Consider the following 22,019-nt stretch of genomic DNA (forward strand, 5'->3'; position numbering starts at 1 on the left):
AAAAGTACTTGATACACAGAAGATGTTCAATAAAATATTTTCTACCTTCCATTACTGAGAGTCCTCAGTGTACAGAGACCAGGGTTTGTCAGGCACAGTATCTTATACATATGTGATAGGCACTCAATAATGTGTATGAAGATGAATGAACTTTGATTTCCAAACCATGAAATATTACACATCTTTCAAGACCTGACTCAAATATCACTTCTTCTATAGTGTGGTCTGTTTCTCAAAGCTTAACAGATTTTTACTTTGCCAATGAACTCTCTACGTATTTTGCTCTTACTTCTATGTTATTTGGCACAGTTTTTCCTTGATTTGCTGTTACTTGTAGACATGCTGTATCTTCCCTACAAGATGCAATCTCTTCTTGCAGGCAGAAACTGTTTTATTATCTTTTGTTTCTCTTTCAGTGTTTAGCATAGTTCTTCTTCAAAAAACATATATTGAATAAGTGCTAGGTAACATCCTCTGACCGGGAATGATGACTAATAGAGTTTTCCTCAGCTCAAATTAGGGCCCTTCGGGACTTTCCATCACTTGTTAGATGGCTTTCTCTTTTTATAAGTAAATCTTGCTATTAATCCCATGTCTCGAAAAAGTTCTAAAAATCTGTTTTTGTGACACCCCTTCTCTTTGTTCCCACTGCACTTTAGGCAAATCTCTATTACAACTTTTACACATAGTTTTGTAATTCTATTTTTAGAAGACTATGAACTCCTGGTGGGGATGACCCACATCTGTATCCCTACCCCCTAACAGATTTTGGGATGTACTAAGTATTCAAAAAAATATTTGCAAGATGAGTGAATGAAAAATTCTATTATTATGAACATGACATGAACTTGGGGGTAAAAATAAACCATGTTAAATGGATTTCCCATACATAGGGGCCCACTGCAAGATGTCACAGAAGTAACTCACAGTGTTTTTTGGTGGGGAAAATGAAGACTGGGAAAGGGCAGAAAATACAGTCTCTGTATTCTTGGGATGAAACAATATCCAAGAGGGATGCGAGCACTGGTCATGCAACAAAAGGGAAAAGCAATTGAAAACAACAGAAAACCATGAATCTAGTACAAGGTCAAGCTTTCTAAGAGTTCCACACAAGAGAGCAGGAATGATTCTTTTAAGGAAAGGTTAGGTTTTCCATACTAAAACGAGTCTGGAAAAGGTGGAAAGAAGTCATAAGAAATATTAACAGCCTCAGTATCAACTGCAGTGGAAATAAACTTAGCTTTTGAATAATGTTACTTGAAATTATGCCTACCTCACGTTCCTCTTCTTGTTCTTTGCGAATCTGCTCCAAACGAAACTGTTCTGCCATCTCTCTCTCATGAGCTTCCCTCTGTCAATGAAAGAGAAAGAAAGCCAGCACTCAATAAACACTGGTTTACTTAAAAAGAAGAAGAAAAAAAAAAGAACTCACTCCCAGCACTGTGATAATAGAAATGTTTTTTTCTGGAACAAGAATGGAAATGGAAGCAACAACAAAGCATAGCTCTCAGCTCATGTTGAGTACCCATACAAACACCTGGGTAGTTCTGGGTAGTGTGGCATTCAAGATCCATCAGAAGACCTTTCCCTGGTCTTCCTTTCTGGTCTTTTCTGCTACTTCTCCTGTACCCAAATATCAAGCTCTAGTCACATCAGCTTCTATCATGCACCCATGCTTTCTGGCTCCTTGCTGCTAGCATATACCACCTCTTGTCTCCTACCCCTTTTTTCTATTTAGTACACATATACAACCTCTTTCATGAAACCCTCTCCAATAGATTCCCACTTATTAGCTCTCCAGAAAAGCTGGAACAGACTTTCCACTGAAACTCCTGTTCACTAATCTCTCACAAAACTCAGGGCTTCCTTTATGACTTTTAGGACCCTTGTGTAAGTATTATAGCTAACTGTGTTTTTGAGTTAATCTATTCTACACCATATTGTGAGCCTTCTTTTGAGGGCAGAAACTGTGGCTTATTCATTTCCCTCTCCTTCAATGCCCAGTAGAGAAGTAGGTACTCAAGAAATATTAAATAAATTAATGGTTCTCAGTGTTCTCAACCCTGATTGCACAGTAGAAATCACATGAAGAGCTTTTAAAACATTGCTAGGTTTTTACCACAGACTGATTAAAAGACAAGGAAAATAAATATTAGGCCCATTTTTGTTTTCATATTTCATGATTCTTAAAAAACTTCTTGTTGTCAAATGAACCATGCTTTAAGAACCAAGGGTAGAATTATGTTCTGTTAATTGAATCTAGCTTACTCCATTGCAAACCCAACAATCTTAGGGATCAAAGTGATAAAAGGACTGGCAATTAAATAATAAAAGACTATTTAGGATTGAGTTCTTTATCTCAGAAGTCCTTTGACCAAACCTACCTTTGCTCTGTCAGCCTCAAGTGAAAGGCGATAGGCCTCATCTTGCTCTCTCTTCACATTTTCTCTGGCTTCACGTTCATCCTTAGAAGAAAGGAAAAGATTCAAATGTGTTTTACTATATTACTTTTTTAATAGAAGAAGACAATGATAATCCCCTTGTCTACTCCTGTGTGAATTTATTAGAATTAAATAAGGCACTTCTAAAGTATATAGGTTAGAAATAAGCAAACAAGCAAGAAGAACAGCACAGCAGATAGTGAAATAAGAATGTCTGGAGCCTAGCTCTACCACTTATAAACTGTGTGACCTTGGGCAAGTTATTTAACCTCTCTGGATCTCCGTTTCTTCAACTGTAAAATAGAAATAGTATTTGTTTTATACGGTTGTTGTGAGAATTAAATGCAATAATATATAAACTGTCTTGCAAAGCACCTGACAGTTCATTTTTACAATGATTAGTTCCCTTCCCCTTTTCTCCTGATTTTTCTAAGATAAACTTGGAGACTGTCACCACTGGGGCTAAGGACTGGGAGAGAGTAAAGGACTAGAAAGTAAGCCTCTGGTCAGCATAAGAAGCGGCTGAAAGCAAAATACCCTGGTTAACTACAGTCCACATCACACCAGTGAAGCTTGGTTATTGAACTAAGTATTCCCCACAACGCTCACACTCATGAAGTGTGGATGACTTAGCAGTTATCCAAGTTGGAGATCTTTTAAAACATTTTTAGCTTCTGAAGTGATTGTGTCATCTACCCACATTTAAATCGTTACTTCATATGAAATTAAAAGTTCATTCAACTACCGGAATTTCTCATTTGTTAAATTTTGAAGTATACCCAATGTACATGTACTTAAATTTAATAAATAGCCACACCTGTTGACATTAGAATATAGGTTCCCTTTTGGGCCATTTTGTGTAATAGCTGAGCGAATCATATAAAGTCACCAATATTTGACTGTTTTTGACCTCTAAAAATGGAAATTTCATATGGTTTAACTTAGTACTTTCTAAGTTTTTGGCTCCCCAAGTCAGTATATACTTAGGTGCTCTCACTGATACCTATTCAAGACTGGCCTTCTCTCTGAAGTCTCAATCTCCTTTTAGTTTCAATGATTCAACTAATTCCAAAATCTCTGATATAAATAGTAACATTTCACTGATTCCCAATCTTTTAAATAAAAAATCTGGAAGAATTATAAGTTGCTGGCCTAAAGCTAATTGCTATATTATCTATGATGAAAGGGTATGCTATGTGAATTATATGGTGGAACATAGTTTCAGGAATAATATTTAACTACCTGAGAGACCACTCAGGCTGCAAAGCATTCAAGGATAATTTACATGTCATATAATATTACACATGAATAAAAATAGGTTTTAAAAACATCTATTTGGAGACTTGTACTAAGCCATTAGTATTTATATTTTAGAGAAATAGAAGCATATACCTTTAAATATATTTTCACTAATTCCAGCTGGGTATTTCCCACTTTGGTATATACATTAGGTTTTACTGTGACCAGATACAATCAGCCTGATAAGGTATATTTTGTGCATTTCTATTTATATTAGCATTTGCTTTAATTCATTACTTTGAATTCCTTCTCCCACTCAATATCCAAGTTTGTACACCATGGCCACTTAATAGTTAATTTGGCCATGGCTGATCTATATTTGATATATAATGTCCTTATTTTTTTAAGTCACTGAGGAGAGGTAATGGGGGGGGGGGGCGCGATTAGCAGATCTGTGTTTAAGTCCAATCCCTGCCAGGAGCAAGCTGTGTGTTCTAGGATAAATAACGTCTCCCTTTTCAGTCATTTATTAAATTAAAGGACTGGATTTCTAAGGATTTTATGCCTCTGTGGACATGTCTATCTTTCCAAATTCAGAAATCCCTAATACAATCAGTATAACCTATGGGAATAATCTTATCTTTCTATATTTCAAATGGAGAAACACTTAGGATGTCTAAAATTTTAATTTTACATTACTTTCTTGACCCTGGCCCTCCAAATTAGTTTAAGTTTCTCTTGTAACATTCTGTACTTTCCCTTTAAAACATTTATCACAATTGCAATTAATTAATTATCATATAATCATTTACTTAATGTGAGATTCCCCCATGACACTGTAAGCATCGTAAAGGCAGGGACCTTGCCTATATTATATACCTCTATATTCCAAGTGTTTCACACATTGCCTAGTTTTGGGGAGGTGTTTAATAAGCATTTGTTGAATAAATAAATTGTCTTTCCATGCATAAAATATTTATTGTCTGCAGTAAAAATTAAGAAGGAAGAAGACAGCTCATCCACAAAGCAGCCCCATCTGAGTCAATGAAATCAACTGGCTGGGCAGAAATGACATGTTATGACACTATGTACACACAACAAAGGGACCTTCTAAAAGCTACCACAGCTGGAAGCCCTTTGAACACAAATATAGTTGATAATAAAAGCATTCTAAGTAAACAGCTCTGTTTTAAAACAGACTGTTGCAGATATGAAAGGCCATTAAATACAGGGATCTCTGCCACAAAATGTGGCACCTGTTGTGAGAGGACTTCCTGAACAGGCTAACTTGCTTCCTTCCTTCCTTCCCCCCACCCCTCTCCTTTTATATTAGGCATCACACTAGCACTGAGGATACAGAGACAGGCCATAGTTTACTAAGGGAAGACACAGATAGTCATCCTTGGATCACCTTCATCATTATTTTATGGAGCCTACTGACTTACTGTGAAGATTTCAGTGTTCAAGTTTTGCATTATTTTCCTTTTGTTCCTTAAATACTCTCACTCTCTTTCCACCTGGAATAGTTCCTGCTCCGTCGTCTCTGTCATTAAAAATCTACCAGCTTGGGGCACCTGGGTGGCTCAGTCGTTAAGCGTCTGCCTTCGGCTCAGGTCATGATCCCAGGGTCCTGGGATCGAGTCCCACATTGGGCTCCCTGCTCAGCGGGAGGCCTGCTTCTCCCTCTCCCACTCCCCCTGCTTGTGTTCCCTCTCTCGCTGTGTCTCTCTCTGTCAAATAAATAAATAAAATCTTAAAAAAAAATCTACCAGCTTTTCATACACTTTTAGAAATATAAGAGACTAACATGTACAAAAGAGCTACTATATAGATGAAGAAACTGAAATCATATGAGGATAAAGGATTTATACAAGACTACCCATTAGGTGGCAGAGCTTAGACTGAATCCAGATCTCCTGACAGCTTCCTCTCCCCTCCCAGCTGCAATCCAATGCTCTTTCCTTTGCTCACAGCAAAATAGACTATCGCAAATAGAAGGGCTAGCTCAGGCATGTGGCTCAGGATGAATTTTTCTAAACTTATCATGGTCAGAGCTTTTTATGTGTTTGGTAGTTGCTTGTGAATGGCTACCATTTCTTCTTTTCTGTCTTGTAGATTTTATACTTGTTTCTCTAATTGTCCTGTTCACTGTCATCTCCAATCTGGGGATTTAGAGAACACTGCTCAGGCATCTCCCCCATATTATTCTATACAATTAGATTTTTAAAAAGAAAATTCCAGGTGTTGTGGTTAACATTTCATGTACAAACTTGTTCTCATATTCTATAGATGTGCCTTCTTGGAACTTCTCCGGTGTCGTACAAATATAGTCCTTGTGGAGTTTCCCCTTGCTAAATCTGAGTGGACAGATTAGACAAAGTGACTAGAAATACATGTATGTTGTGTGGAAGTAGAACAGCTGGATAATCAGGTTCAGAAATAGGTCTCAGGTGCTGCTTGGGCTATGGCTTGGGCTATTTGGCATCAAAATACTCTTTATCACACCAAAATGTGAAGCTGGATTGCTCAGAATGAAGTGATAGCCTCCACTAGAGCCTTTCATTTATAGCATACCTGTCACTGCTCTCATACTGCTTTGTGCTACACTCATTTATATATTTGTCTCACTGTTCCCTACCTGAGCTGTAAGCTCCGAGAGGGAAAAGACTCCATTTGATATGTCCTTCTATTCCCTATGGCATCTAGGGTACCATCTTATATATGGCAAGCATTAAATACGTATCTGTTAGATGAATAAATGGAAGTTCTGGAGCTTCTAAGTATTCAAACTAGTAATGTTTATCTACATGTATTTCTTATCCTGAGTATTATAATGACTTGTTAAGAAGTGCAAAAATTAGAATTCAAACCTAGTCTTTCTCACCCCAAAGCCTATGTTTTTTTCCCACTGTGACATAGTAGGTGGCTCGGTATAGTTCTCTGAGACAGTAGCCATTGAGTCATATTTTTCTACAACCCATTAAAATTAATGAAAACATTCTGAGCTGTCAAATGGTTCCTAAATGAGCAGCTTAAACAGAAATGGAATTTAGGTGTAACTTGTTACTCCTTGGTAGTGTTTAAAATTAGTAATCATCAGTTAATACCCAAAAGACTAATGCAAAATTCTAAATTATCAAATTGAAGCAGCCTATAGTGGTTAGGCTTGTTTCAAATACTTACCAAATACATATACAAGTATGCACATACATATATACACATATGGTATTTGTTATTTATCTGTTCTTCTTGAATGCCCAGGTCAGAATGTACACCTTGCTCTTTGCCCTGATAAGTAAAACCTGGTAAGCAGGGAAATGGCCCTGATATGTATCCCTGAAAAGGTATGGACCAAGATAACTTGAAATTCTCTCAATATAAATACTTAGAGTTAGATAAAATATAACAAAGATATTTAAAAAGTATTACTTAGCATGCGAGAAGGTAAGAAGCAAAGAAAGAGAAATACCTGGGTACCAGAAATAAAGAGGAAACTGAAAAATTAGTGCTGCAAATGAGGAGGTAATATAGAATCTGACAAGGTAGATTACCCATTTTGGTAACCTAGAGGACCAATTGAAACCAGAAGATTTTATTTTGGACCTAAGCAAGGTAGGGAACTGGAAAGTTATCTATGGGATAACTTTTGGCAGTATAGTATTAGTATAATTGGAGTCTGGGAATACGGTGCGGGGGAGGAGGGAGAGAAACCTTATTTTAAGAAATGACGGCCAAAAGTATTCTGAATTTGATAAAAACTAAAAAGCCACAGATCTAAGAATCTAAATGAACACCAGGTGAAAGAAACATGAAGAAAGCTACATCCAGGAACAGCATAACCAAATTGCATAAAATTAAAAAGGAAAAGAAAAATCTTGAAACCAGAGAAGACATAATATGTATAGGGGAATAAATTAAGAATGAAAGCAGACTTCTCAGAAACCGTGCAAGTGATAAGAGAGTGGAGCAACATCTTTAAAGCACTGAAAGAAAACAATGTGTCAACTAAGAATTCTATATTCAGTAAAAATACCTTTCAATTGAAGATGAAATAAAAAGACTTTTTCAGATATACAAAGCGTAAAGAATTAGTCACCAGCATGTGTACCACAGTAAAAGTTAAAGGAAGTCCTTCAGGTAGAAAGAAAATCATACCAACCAGATGGAAATCTGGATCTACACAGAGGAGAACTAGAAATGGGAGCTTTGTGGGTAAATTAAGAGACATTTTTTTTTTACTATTTAAATTTCTTAAGAAACAACTGAGTGTATACCAATGGCATTTTTTATTTATTATTTTATTTTATTTTTAAAGATTATACTTATTTATTTGACAGAGAGAGAGAAAGCGAGAGAAGGAACACAAGAAGGGGGAGTGGGAGAGGGAGAAGTAGGCTTCCCACTGAGCAGGGAGCCAGATGCGGGGCTCATGACCTGAGCCAAAGGCAGATGTTTAACGACTGAGCCATCCAGGCACCCCCCCCAGTGGCATTTTTTAAAGAAACAGAAGAACCCATTCTAAAATTCATATGGAAACTCAAAGGACCCCAAATAGCCAAAACAATCTTGAAAAATAACAAAGTTGGAGGACTCATATTTCCTGATTCCCAAACTTACTATAAAGCTACAGTAGTAAAAACACTGTAGTAATTTATCCATTCTTAACTATAATGCAATATTACTCAGTCATGCAAAAGAATGAGATCTTGCCATCTGCAACAATATGGAGGACCTAGATGATATATTGCTAAATGAAATAAGTTAAACAAAGAAAAGACAAATACCATAGGATTTCACTCACATGTGGAATCTAAAAAAACAAAACAAACAAGAGACAAAAAAACAGACTTAAGTACAGAGAACAAACTGCTAATGGGGAGGTAGGTAGGTAAGATGGGTGAAACAGATAAAGGGGATTAAGAATACACTTACCATGATGAACACTGAGTAATGTACAGAATTATTAAATTATTATACTGTATACCTGAAACTAATATAACAATGCATGTTAATTATACTTCAAATAATAATAATAATAATAAAAACCATTATAGTACTGGCAGAAGGACAGATACTTAGACCAATGGAATAGAGAGCCCAGAAATAAACTCACATACATGATAAATTTATTTATTTATTTAAAGATTTTATTTATTTATTTGACAGAGAGAGACACAGTGAGAGAGGGAACACAAGCAGGGGGAGTGGGAGAGGGAGAAGCAGGCTTCCCGCTGAGCAGGGAGTCCAATGCAGGGCTCGATCCCAGGACCCTGGGATCATGATCTGAGCCAAAGGCAGATGCTTAATGACTGAGCCACCCAGGCGCCCCGATAAATTTATTTTTGACAAGAGTGTCAAGACCATTCAAAGGAGAAAGGATAGTCTTTTCAATGAATGGTGCTGGGAAAGCTACAAAAGAATGAAGTTGGGCCCTCACTTTATTTTATTTATTTATTTATTTTAAAGATTTTATTTATTTATTTGACAGAGAGAGACACAGCGAGAGAGGGAATACAAGCAGGGGGAATGGGAGAGGGAGAAGCAGGCTTCCCGCTGAGCAGGGAGCCCGACGCGGGGCTCGATCCCAGGACCCTGGGACCATGACCTGAGCCGAAGGCAGACGCTTAATGACTGAGCCACCCAGGCGCCCCGGGCCCTCACTTTAAACCTCATAAAAAAATCAACTCAAAATGGATCAAAGACCTAAAATCAAGAGTTAAAACTATAAACATTTTATAAGAAAATATAGGTGAAAAATCTTCATGACCTTGGATTAGGCAATGATTTCTTTAGTATGACAATGAAAGCATAGGCAATAAAAAGAAATAAATAAGTTAGGTATCATCAAAATTAAAAACTTCTGTGCATCGAAAGACACTACCAAGAGAGTGAAAAGGCAATTCACAGAGTGGAAGAAAATATTTGTGAATCATATATCGGATAAGAGTTTAATATCCAGAACCCCTATAAGTTAACAACAACAAAAATGAACAATCCAATCAAAAAATGGGCAAAGGACTTGAAAAGACATTTCTCAATAGAAGATATATAAATGGCCAATAAGTACATGTTCATAGCAGCACTATTCACACTAGCCACCTAAGTGTTATAAACAGATGAATGGATACACAAAATGTGGTATACAGATACAATGGAATATTATTCAGCCATAAAAGGAAGGAAGTCCTGATACATACTATAACATGGATAAACATTAAAGGCATTATACTAAAAGAAGTCAGACAGAAAAGGACAAATATTGTATGTTTCCACTTAACATAAGTTACTTAGAGTAGGTAGATTCATAGAAACAGAAAGTAAATCAGAGATTACTAGGAACTGAAGGGAGCAGAATGGAGAGTTATTGCTTATTAGACTGGCTAGATCTCTAATTCAATGGTGAATAGAAGTGATATGAACAGACATTCCTGCCTTTTTCCTGATTTTAGTAAAAAAACATTCAGTCTTTCACCAGTAAGTATTAGCTTGTAGGTTCTTTTTTTTTTTTTTTTTTTAAATAGATGTTCTTTATCAGGTTCTACTCTATTCCTATTTTACAGAAAGTTTCTATCAGGAATGGATTAGCTTTAGCCTAATGTTTTTTCTACATCCACTGAGATAATCATATGGTGAATCACACTGATTGATTCTCAAGTCTAAGGCAAGAAAAGGAAATAAACGACATCCAGAATGAAAAGGAAGATGTACAACTCTCTTTATCACAAATAAAATGATTAGAGATATGGAAAATTATATGGATTCTACCAAAAAGCGATTAGAACTAATAAGTGATTTTGGTAAGATTGCAAGATATAAAATTGATATACAACAAGCAACCTCATTTCTATATACTAGCAACAAACAGAATTTACAATTTTTAAAAATACCACTTATAATAGCATAAAATATGTGAAGTACTTAGGAATAAATTTGACAAAAAGATGTACACTGAAAATTACAAAATACTGCTGAGAGAAATTAGACCTAAATAAATGGAGAAATACATCCATTTTCATGGATTAAAGAGTCATGGATTAGAATGGAGTCCAGATAGAGATCTATGCATATATAATCAACTGATTCTTGACAAAGATGCAAAGGCAGTTCAAAGGAAAGGATAGTCTTTGCAACAAATAGTGGTGGAACTATGAGATATCCATGTCTCCCTCCATCCCCAAGAACTTCAATCCATACTTCATACTATATATAAAATTTAACTCAAATGGATCATAGACCTTAGTATAAAATCTAAAGTTATAATACTTTTAGGAGAAATATAGGAAAAAATAGTTACCTTGAATTAGGCAAATATTTCTCAGATATGACCTAAAAGCGGGACAGATTTTAAAAAAATCTAAATTGGACTTCATCAAAATTAAAAACTTCTGCTCTCTTAAAGAGAGTTGAAAATGATAATGAAAATTAAGATACAAACTGGAGGAAAAATCTTTGCAAATTACTTATCAAATAAAGAACTTCTATCTAGAACAGGTAACTCAAAATCCAAAAATAACAAATAATCCCATTTAAAAAGTGGGCAAAAATAAAGACATGGACAGCAAGGAAGCACATGAAAAGCAGCTTGATCTCATTAATCACTAGGAAAATGCAAATTAAAACTACAAGAAGGCACTACTATATAGAGTCTACTAGAATGTCTTAAATTTAAAAAGATTAACCATTCCTAGGGCTAACAAGGATGTAGAGCACTGGAACTCTCTCTCATGCACTCATGATAGGAGTGTAAAATGGTGCGACCACTTTGGAAAACACTTTTAGCAGTTTCTTAAAAAATTAAGCATATACTTACTATATAAGCTAGTCATTCTACACCTAGGTGGTTATCCAAGACAAATGAGAGCATATACAAAAACTTATATACAACTGTTCATAGCAGCTTTATTTGTAATAGTCCCAAACTAGGAAATAATCCAAATGTCTGTCAACAGGTGAAAGGACAAAAAAATGTGAAAAAATACAAACACCACTGAAAGTGGCAGTAGGTGCTTTCACTGAACCACTGCTTGTTCAGAACAGACAGGTATTGGAACCTCTGTCATAATGTAATGATTCCTCTTCATAGGACTTCAGAGAGTGGGAGGCAGTTACCTTATAAGCACAAATAGCCATCATATTACTCAGTGGCTACTGGACGGAAGACTTGTCCTATATGTTAGTAGCCTATTTTAGGATCCAGGATAGCTAACAATGAATAAAGCATTTAGGTCTGTTGGAATATTGCTATTTAGTATGGGTGAATATTCAAGCATTCTGTGTGCATGTGTGTGTGTATGTGTGTGTGAGAGAGATGAGCTAATCAGAAAGAAAAATATAGCATATTTAAGCTATTTTGCTGTTTAAAAACTTGTCTTAATGGACTCTGAAAAACAAACAGGGTTCTAGAGGGGAGGGGGGTGGGAGGATGGGTTAGCCTGGTGGTGGGTATTGAGGAGGGCACATTCTGCATGGAGCACTGGGTGTTATGCACAAACAATGAATCATGGAACACTTCATCTAAAACTAATGATGTAATGTATGGGGATTAACATAAGAATAAAAAAAACCCTTGTCTTAAAAAAGGCATTTATGCAAAATTTTAAAATGCAATTGTTAAATTATTCTGAAAGGTACCATTGTTAATATTGCTGAATGGTCATTGCACAACATTGTGAATACACTGAATGACACACATTATAGTAATTAACTATGTTATGTAAATTCTACTTATATTAAAAAATATTAGAACTAAAAAATATAATAAAATTTCTGTATATCCATATAGTGGAATATTACTAACCAATTCAATGGAATGAATTATTGATACATGCAACAACATGAATGAATCTCAAATAATTAGGCTAAGTGAAAGAAGCCACGCTGAAGAGTATATTCTGTATGATACAGTTTTTTATAAAATTTGAGAAGACGCAAACAAATCTACAGTAACAGAAAGATCAGTGCTTGCATGGGACTTGGAAGGTTGGCAGCTAGATACAGGAGGAAGTGACTGCAAAGGTATATGAGGAGACTTTTGAGAGTGATGGATATGAACAGGTTCACTATTTTGATTGTAGTAAGAGTTTAATGAGTATAAATATGTCAGAAACTTTTAGGTTGTTTACTTTTTATAGGTTCAGTTTATTATGTATCAATTATACTCCAAAATAGCTTTAGAAAATAAATGATTAATAATATTAGAAAATTAATGGATGGATTAAACAGCAGCTTAGACACAGGTGAGAGAGAATTAATGAAGTGGAAGTAATGTGAAAAAATCACCTAAATTGCAACAGAGAGAGATACAGAGAAATAAAATATGATAGAGAAGTTAAAAGACACAGAGGATATAATCAGAGTGTCTAATATGCATCTGCTAGGAATTCTAGAAGAGGGTAGTATAGAAAAGGGAGCAATACTCAAAGAGATAATGCTTTTGAATTTTCTAGTATGAGATAATATTAAATGGGTAAGGACCATTTCAAATGGTAACCTCTAGTTAGAAACTACTAAGCTGAATAAACATATCAATTGGTTGAAGTCCCATAATCAAGGAGTAGAGCTTTGAATGCCACCTCACCTGAAAAACACCAGCTCTGATTCTCGATTCTGCTAATCCAATGATAAGACCTTGAATGACTGGGCTGTAGTAACAGAAGTAGTAGTTAAAACCTTGCCAAAGTGTGATTCAATGACAAGCAGACTGAAAACAACTGGAAGCTTGTCAGAAATGCAGAATCTTGGGCCCCATTCCAGATTGATGAAAGCAGAACATAAATTTTAATAAGATCTCCAGGTGATTCCTATGCACATTTAATTTTGAAAAGCACTGTTGAAGAAGGGCATCTTACAGAAAGCAAGAATCTCTTTGCTTGAAGGTAACATATCTAATATTGTTTAAGTGACAAGTGGTTGGGATGTTTTTTTGCTTGCAGGAAAGCCATAAATGGGAGAAGTTCATATACATGGGTAGAGAAGAATACTTAAATACTACTAGGATTAGGACTTAAATCCATCAGCAGCCAGGCAGAAGTTTGAGAGACAAGACCCGTGCTTTTGAATTGAGACCCCACAATAGGTTCCTAAGTGGTCATGTAGACTGCTCACATAGGAACATGTCCATGAGAGCATACACTCTGAGAAAGATAACAGAGAGAGAAAAATGTATTTCCTCTCCCATATGGCAGCCCCATTACGTGGAAAGTCCAGCCACATGCTCTGGAGAGAGAGAGAGAGAGAGAGAGAGAGAGAGAGAGAGAGAGAGTGTGTGTGTGTGTGTGTGTGTGTGTGTAACAGAAATGGATGTAATGGTCTCCAGTAAAATCTTTTACATTCGGTTGCTACTTCTCTAGTTAGGATTCCTTCCTGAAAGTAGATAAGACAGGAAGAGAAAGCTTCTTTTCAATCATAGGTGAACAAACTATGGTCTTAGGGCCAAAACTGGCCTGTGGCCTGGTTCTGAAAATAAAAGTTTTACTGGAGCATAGTCATGACGTATTATGTATGATTCCTTTTGTGCTATAATAGCACAGTTGAGTAGGTGTACAGAGAGTATATGGCCCTCAAAGCTAAAAATATTACCTGACCCTTCACAGAAAAAGTTTGATGACCCATTTAAATCATCATAAATGTTGATTTCAGCTTTTTTAACTTTTAGTAAGCAGGGAATAAAACTCTAATGAGATTTACAGTTCATGGAAATTTAGGGAAAGCTTCAGGAAAAGGAAAGGTCAGATGGAAAGAGTAACTAATTTTTTCAGTACAAGAAATCAGAAGCCATAACCTAGCTCTGACAGCATTAAAGATTTAAAGTCAAAAGTCTCACAGCCACTTATTTCAAATTATTGATAAAAATAATTTGACTAAACATAAGAATGCAAGAGAATTATATACCTAGGTTTCCAGAAAAAGTGGAAGAATACTTTCTAACTCTAGACATATCTGAACAAATCAGCTGTCTTAGAGGCTTAGGTATAGAACTTTTTTGTTGTGAACCACTTGCTATCTTGGCTTTCAGGCAATGACTCTGTTGAACATCTACTATAAATAATACACTGGGCCAGGTACTGTGGGAAAGAGAATGATGTTACACTAGTCCTTACATTAAAGAGTGCTTTTAATTTCATGTAAAAGGGACAAAGGATTTTTGTTGTTACTTTAATGGAGACTCTGTAGTTATATACTGCTATTATCAAATTTCTATTGTTTAAAGTATAGTGTCAGTAAAAGAATTACCTTTCTAAAATCAAAATCACATTACAACACTCTAACTTCCAATGATTTCCCCATGCCTTCAGGATAAAGCCCAAATTCTTCTTTTCTTTTTTTTTTTTAATTCTTACGTTAATCCCCATACATTACATCATCAGTTTTAGATGTAGTGTTCCATGATTCATTGTTTGTGCATTACACCCAGTGCTCCATGCAGAACGTGCCCTCCTCAATACCCATCACCAGGCTAACCCATCCTCCCACCTCCCTCCCCTCTAGAACCCTCAGTTTGTTTTTCAGAGTCCATCGTCTCTCATGGTTCGTCTACCCCTCCGATTTCCCCCCCCTTCATTCTTCCCCTCCTGCTACCTTCTTCTTCTTCTTCTTTTTTTTTTTTTCTTAACATATATTGCATTATTTGTTTCAGAGGTACAGATCTGAGATTCAACAGTCTTGCACAATTCACAGCGCTTACCAGAGCACATACCCTCCCCAGTGTCTATCACCCAGTCACCCCATCCCTCCCACCCCACCCCCCACTCCAGCAACCCTCAGTTTGTTTCCTGTGATTAAGAATTCCTCATATCAGTGAGGTCATATGAAACATGTCTTTCTCTGTTTGACTTATTTCGCTCAACATAATACCCTCCAGTTCCATCCACGTCGTTGCAAATGGCAAGATCTCATTCCTTTTGATGGCCGCATAATATTCCATTGTATATATATACCACATCTTCTTTATCCATTCATCTGTCGATGGACATCTTGGCTCTTTCCACAGTTTGGCTATTGTGGACATTGCTGCTATAAACATCGGGGTGCACGTACTCTTTTGGATCCCTACTTTTGTATCTTTGGGGTAAATACCCAGTAGTGCAATTTAAAGCCCAAATTCTTAGCATAGCTGCCCTCACATACTTTATCAGCTTCATTGTCCACTTCTCCCTTCCACATATCCTATGTTCTAGCCATACATAACTCTGAATAGACCAGGCTTTTGCATGCCTCCCTGCCTTTATATATCCTTTATCCTTGGTCTGGAATACTCTTCCATTTGGGCAAAATCACACTTGTCTTTCAGGCCCACCTTAAGTGTCCAGGTAGACACAGGTACTCCCTCCACCCCCACCCCTGGGTAGAATGGCTTCACTTCTGTGTTCTATTCACATCATAGTATTATAGTTATAGATTTACATATTTGTCTCTTCCATTAGACTGAGAATTTAGAGGGCAAGGATACTGTTTTATTAATCTCTGAATTTTTCCAGCATACATTACCACCACCAAGTTGGCACTTGGTGGATAATAATAGTAGTTAATGTTTAGTGAATGCTTACTTTATGCCAGGCACTTTTCTAATTAGTTTGTGTATTATTATTTGATTTCATCCTCATGTATATTGAGGGAAGGAAGAAAGAAAGGAGGTGATTACATATTTAAGAAGAAAGAAAGGGAAAGGGAGCTAATGTACCTGCTCTAGAAACTATCATGGATCTCAGAAGTGTCAATAGCCTTTGCAAGCTAAATCCTCTTGTTTTACTTTCCTCTTGCTTCCGTTAGTTATGATTACCTCTATCTTGGGTTCTGAGATTTAAAAGATGGTTAGAAGCCTTGAGAGAAAGGATAATAGGCAAGGATGGGAGTTAAGAAATATAGCTCTACTGAGGAAAATGGTCCTCTTGTGTAGGGTGTTAGATTATTCCAGGACTACCCTCTGTAACATAATCTGTATGAATGACAAGTTTCTTTTCAGGGTACTCCTCATGCTGATGACTGGGCACAGTGCCTGGCACAGAGTAGTTAGTCAACAAATGTAGACCGAATTCAACTGGGAGGATAATTAACTGACTTCTTCGAGTCACCAAAACAGACAAGCCAGTCCCTGGCAATTGTAGATTCAGTGATCTCAAAAAGTAAAAGAATTCAGGGCGCCTGGGTGGCTCAGATGGTTAAGCGTCTGCCTTCGGCTCAGGTCATGATCCCAGCGTCCTGGGATCGAGTCCCGCATCGGACTCCCTGCTCCTTGGAAGCCTGCTTCTCCCTCTGCCTCTCTCTCTCTTTCTCTGTCTCTCATGAATAAATAAATAAAATCTTTAAAAAAAAATTAAAAAAAAGTAAAAGAATTCAAATATATAATTTAAAGCCAATGGCAAGATTTCATTCCTTTTGATGGCTGCATAATATTCCATTGTATATATATACCACATCTTCTTTATCCATTCATCTGTCAATGGACATCTGGGCTCTTTCCATAGTTTGGCTATTGTGGACATTGCTGCTATAAACATTGGGGTGCACATACCTCTTTGGATCACTACCTTTGCCATTTGCAATGACGTGGATGGAACTGGAGGGTTTTATGCTGAGCGAAATAAGTCAATCAGAGAAAGTCATGTATCATATGATCTCACTGATATGAGGAATTTTTAATCTCAGGAAACAAACTGAGGGTTGTTGGAGTGGTAGGGGGTGGGAGGGATGAAGTGGCTGGGTGATAGACACTGGGGAGAGTATGTGCTATGGTGAGCGCTGTGAATTGTGTAAGACTGTTAAATCACAGACCTGTACCTCTGAAACAAATAATACATTATATGTTAAAAAAAAAAGAAGATAGTAGGAAGGGAGAAATGAAGGGGGGGGAAATTGGAGGGGGAGACGAACCATGAGAGACTATGGACTCTGAGAAACAAACTGAGGGTTCTAGAGGGGAGGGGGGTAGGGGGATGGGTTAGCCTGGTGATGGGTATTAAAGAGGGCATGTATTGAATGGAGCACTTGGTGTTATACGCAAACAATGAATCATGGAACACTACATCAAAAACTAATGATGTAATGTATGGTGATTAACATAACATAATAAAAAAAAAAGAAAAAGCCAAGTTTTCATAACCTGCTACTGAAGCCAAATTGATCATTTTATTTTCTAAGTAAGTACCTGGTTAGTATGAGAACCAAGAAAGCAGAGAATTTAGTAATTAAATTATTCTAAGGGGACTAATTCATTAGGCACCAGAAAGATGTAAGAATGTGCCTCAATTTCTTCCTCAATGTTTGGGAGGTGAAAGCTTTTTTTTTTTTTTTTTTAACCTTCATCTTCTGATTTAATTGGAATAGAACTGGAGTTCAGATATTTAAGAGCCTATTTTTTTTTTTTTAAGATTTTATTTATTTATTTGACAGAGACAGAGACAGCGAGAGCAGGAACACAAGCAGGGGGAGTGGGGAGGGAGAAGCAGGCTTCCCGCTGAGCCGGGAGCCCGACGTGGGGCTCGATCCCAGGACCCTGGGATCATGACCTGAGCCGAAGGCAGTCGCTTAACCAACTGAGCCACCCAGGCGCCCCTTTAAGAGCCTATTTTTGAAAATTTCTTAGGCCACAGAATATTCTGATAATCTTGTTTACAAAATAAGATTTTTTAAACAGTATCTCCTATTTTTAAAGTATCAGAATTAGACATTTCTCCAAAGAATATATACAAATGGCCAGAAGCACATGAAAAGATGTTCAGCATCATTAGTCATTAGCGAAATTCAAATCAAAACAATGATGTACCACCTTACATCCACTAGGATGGCTGTTATTTAAAAAGGGGGCGGTGAGAGGAAGGGAAAAATAACAATCCAAATGTCCATCAGCAGATGAATGGATAAACAAAGTGTGGCATAGCCATACAATGAAATATTATGCAGCCATAAAAAAACTGAAGTACTGACACATGCTACAGTGTGGAGGAATCTAAGTGAAAGAAGCCAGACAAAAAAAAAAATCACGTACTTTGTGATTCCATTTGTATGAAATATCTAGAATAGGCAAATCCATAGAGACAGAAAGTAGAATGGTGGCTGCCAGAGGGTTTTGAAGTAATGAAGTATGTTTCAGACCTAGACGGAGGCTGCACAACACTGTGAATATACAAAATGCCACTGAATTGTACACTTTTAAAATGGTTAATTTGGGGGCACCTGGCTGGTTCAGTCAGTAGAGCATGTGACTCGTGATCTCAGGGTCGTGAGTTTGAGCCCCACGTTGGGTGTAGAGATTACTTAAATAAATAAAACCTTAAAAAACAGTTTAAAAAAATAAAATGATTAATTTTGTTATGTGAATGTTGCCTTAAAAACCCCCAAGTATCAGAATTACAGAGGGAAATTATATGAGCTGTTGTCTTGATAGCAACAGAACCAAGAACTGAATATCAACAAAGTGGAAAAAGAGAGAGGAATATTTTTATTTTTCTGCACCTGCAGTATAAATGATGAAAGCACTGCTTGAAAAGATGCATTAAATTGACATTCAAAACAAGTGCTGCCTGATAGCATTGGCTACATGGTGTACTGCAGCCAAGACATTCATTTTCCAACCAACAACTTGGATTGTAGTCCTCATCCCATCCTGATGGCAGAACAGTACAAGGAAAAGGTCACAGGCTTAAAACACAGATTTGGTTTGAATTCTAGGTTTGCCACTTTATTTTCTATGTCCTTGGGTAAGTTCCTTGACCTTTTTCAAACACTGATCAATGATATCTCTAAAATGGGAGAAATACCTCCCATAAGCGAGATTATGGAAAGGATGAAATGAAATGATGAATATATATCTCCTAGTATAGTATCTGGGACTACAGTGGGCATTTGATAAATGTTATCCTAATCATCATCATCACCATCATCACCCTAATAATATCAATCCTCTTCCTTCTAATAACTAGATGTATAATCTCAATCCAAACAGTTGAATTTCTCTAAGTTTCTTCTAAGGACTGACTGGGGAGGACCTGGGGCAAATCATCACTCATTAACAGCATCATTTTTCTATGGGTAGATTGGCAATGGTAGAGGAGGGAAGGCAGGGAAAGGTTCGTGAACAATTATATGAACACAAGCTTCAGGTCTCCGAAGCATTTTTCCATTGTTCCCTGGCTGATTGCTGTACCTCATCCAAGTCACTGCCCATGTACCAGGGCTCTGATAAGTGTCCCAGTGCCAAAGATAAGAACATGAGTGGTCCTAAGTATGAGTTATGCACCATGCGTAATTTAGAAGAAAAGCTTATACTAAACTATAAAATAAATTTCAGAAGTCTGACAAAATTCTGATTTTTCTCATGACCACTTTGAATTTTCTGAAAAGTCAAATTATACCCCCCTCTCTCTATTTTTCCTGTCTATTTGGTGAACTGACTCTGCTTAGTCCATAACTGCTTAGTCAGCCTTTAGACAATGACATTCTAAGTTGCAGGTTGTAGGAGCTTCTAGTGGAGGAAGGTTCTTTAACCTAAGGGCCCAGAGCAAACCCCTAAGTTTGCTCAACTTTTGGGTGACCCAGGCTATGAGGATTAGACAGAGGAACACATGGTGGGACATGGCTCTGAAACATACAAAGATTGCAGACTGGAAGGAATTATCATTTTCTTAATGGAATCAGGAATGACTTAGAAGGCCTGATCTACTCCATGATAAGAATGAATTCCTTAAAAAAGAATGAATTCCTTGGCCTGAGGCCTAATTTATCACTGTGGTTTCCATTCTGAGAAACATCTCATTTCCTTGTTAATCAAAGCTACCATTAACTAAGTATTTGGAAAGGAAAATAGAGTAAGTATTAATGAATATCCCCACCTATATTTTTACCTAAGACTTTTAATCCTTTAAAGTCTTATATTCCAAAGTTTAAAAAGCACTTTCACTAAGACACTTTCACATGTGATACTCACAATAATTAGGTTAGCCAGGAAGGGACTTTTATCCCCATTTAGAGATGAGAAAACTGAGACTAAGAAAGTTTAAGTGATTTTCCCAGGGTCACAGAGCTTATTAGAATGTAGGCCACCTGGTATCTCATCTATAGCTTTTTCTGTCATTTCATTTCTCTTCAATCTCCATGCTTAATGTGTTTCCCCCTCTAAATTTTCTTGCTTCCAACTACTGCAAATATAGTCCTTCAAATGGTGTAGGAGATAGTCATGGAATGATTTTCCTGGGAATAAGCTGTTTACCCTTGCTGAATGAAGTGAATAATAAGAAAAACAATGACTCATGGAAGACTACATCAAAAACTAATGATGTACTACTGTATGGTGACTAACATAACATAGTAAGAAAAAAAAAACAAAAAAAAATGTGGAAAATATGCATCTCAGGATATAAATATGATGTATATGTTCCTTATATTATGTATATTATATTTGCTAAATACATAAAATACACAGGATAAATTAAAAAAAAAAAGAAAAATATAGGTTTAACTTATTTTATTGCCAACGGACTCTCCATAGAGAAGAGCAAGATAGGAAGAGATGGATATGTACCTCCAGCCTTGTATTATCCTGTAGAGTTGTCATCATCTACTCACATGTTTCTTTCTCTCTTCAGACCCTAAGCAAATTGAAGAGACTTTTCCTTATTTCTGTATCCTTAGTCACAAACAGTGCATGGTACTTTGTAGATCCTTAAAAACTGAACAGTGAATGAACAATTGGCTCTACAGACATTTGTATTATAAGTTTATATTTGTTAAACTGATTTGCCTGTAAAATCATTAGTGAACTACTTGTGCTCAAAAACAGTGAAATAAGGATTACGGCAAACCTGACACTCAACATTCTTCCAGGTTACATTCTTGAAAGAATATGTTTGGTACCTATTATATCAAAGACTGAGTCTAAATGCTAGACTAATTGATTATTTTTTAAACTTTAATTATCCAAAGTTTTAAACAGAGAAATTTTAAAATAGTCCATTGTAGGACTATGAAAACAGAGAACTGAATTCACAAGTAGCAAGTAACTTCCAAGTCCTAACTGACACGGTCTTGCTTTGCTAGAATGTAAGTCTCTGGAATTTCCGGTGGAGATGTTTAGAAAAGATTCTTTTTCATCTGGATAGAAGTGGTATGGTGAGTTGAAAAGCTGGATTTAAGACTGGTTTGCTAATTTCTTTAGTGGCAGGATTTCAAACGATGGACTGCTGTCTCAGTGTTTGCTTTAAAGGAAGTGGGCTAACTTGTGAGAGTTTATATGTTAAGGCTAAACCAATCCAGAGAGAATCTACATATCTGTTTGGTAATCTAGAATGAAACCTGCACATTTTTCAAGCATGATGCCTTAGTTCAGACCCTTGTCATCTCTTGCTT

The 22,019-nt window shown here is 36.6% G+C and overlaps 1 protein-coding gene across 3 annotated transcripts in view; it reads right to left on the reverse strand.

Moving 5' to 3' along the window:
* Positions 1-22,019, reverse strand: part of FAF1 (Fas associated factor 1) — a 500,302-nt gene that overhangs the window by 48,106 nt on the left and 430,177 nt on the right. For all 3 annotated transcript variants that reach the window (XM_021684282.2, XM_044914506.1, XM_044914505.1), the window contains exons 16-17: positions 2,385-2,465; positions 1,274-1,351 (exon numbers count right to left, since the gene is read on the reverse strand). In XM_021684282.2, coding sequence (XP_021539957.1) covers positions 1,274-1,351; positions 2,385-2,465 — 159 coding nt within the window. The remainder of the gene's footprint in view (positions 1-1,273; positions 1,352-2,384; positions 2,466-22,019) is intronic.

The sequence above is a fragment of the Neomonachus schauinslandi genome, chromosome 4 (genome assembly GCF_002201575.2).
Source record: "Neomonachus schauinslandi chromosome 4, ASM220157v2, whole genome shotgun sequence".
Lineage (NCBI taxonomy): Eukaryota > Metazoa > Chordata > Mammalia > Carnivora > Phocidae > Neomonachus > Neomonachus schauinslandi.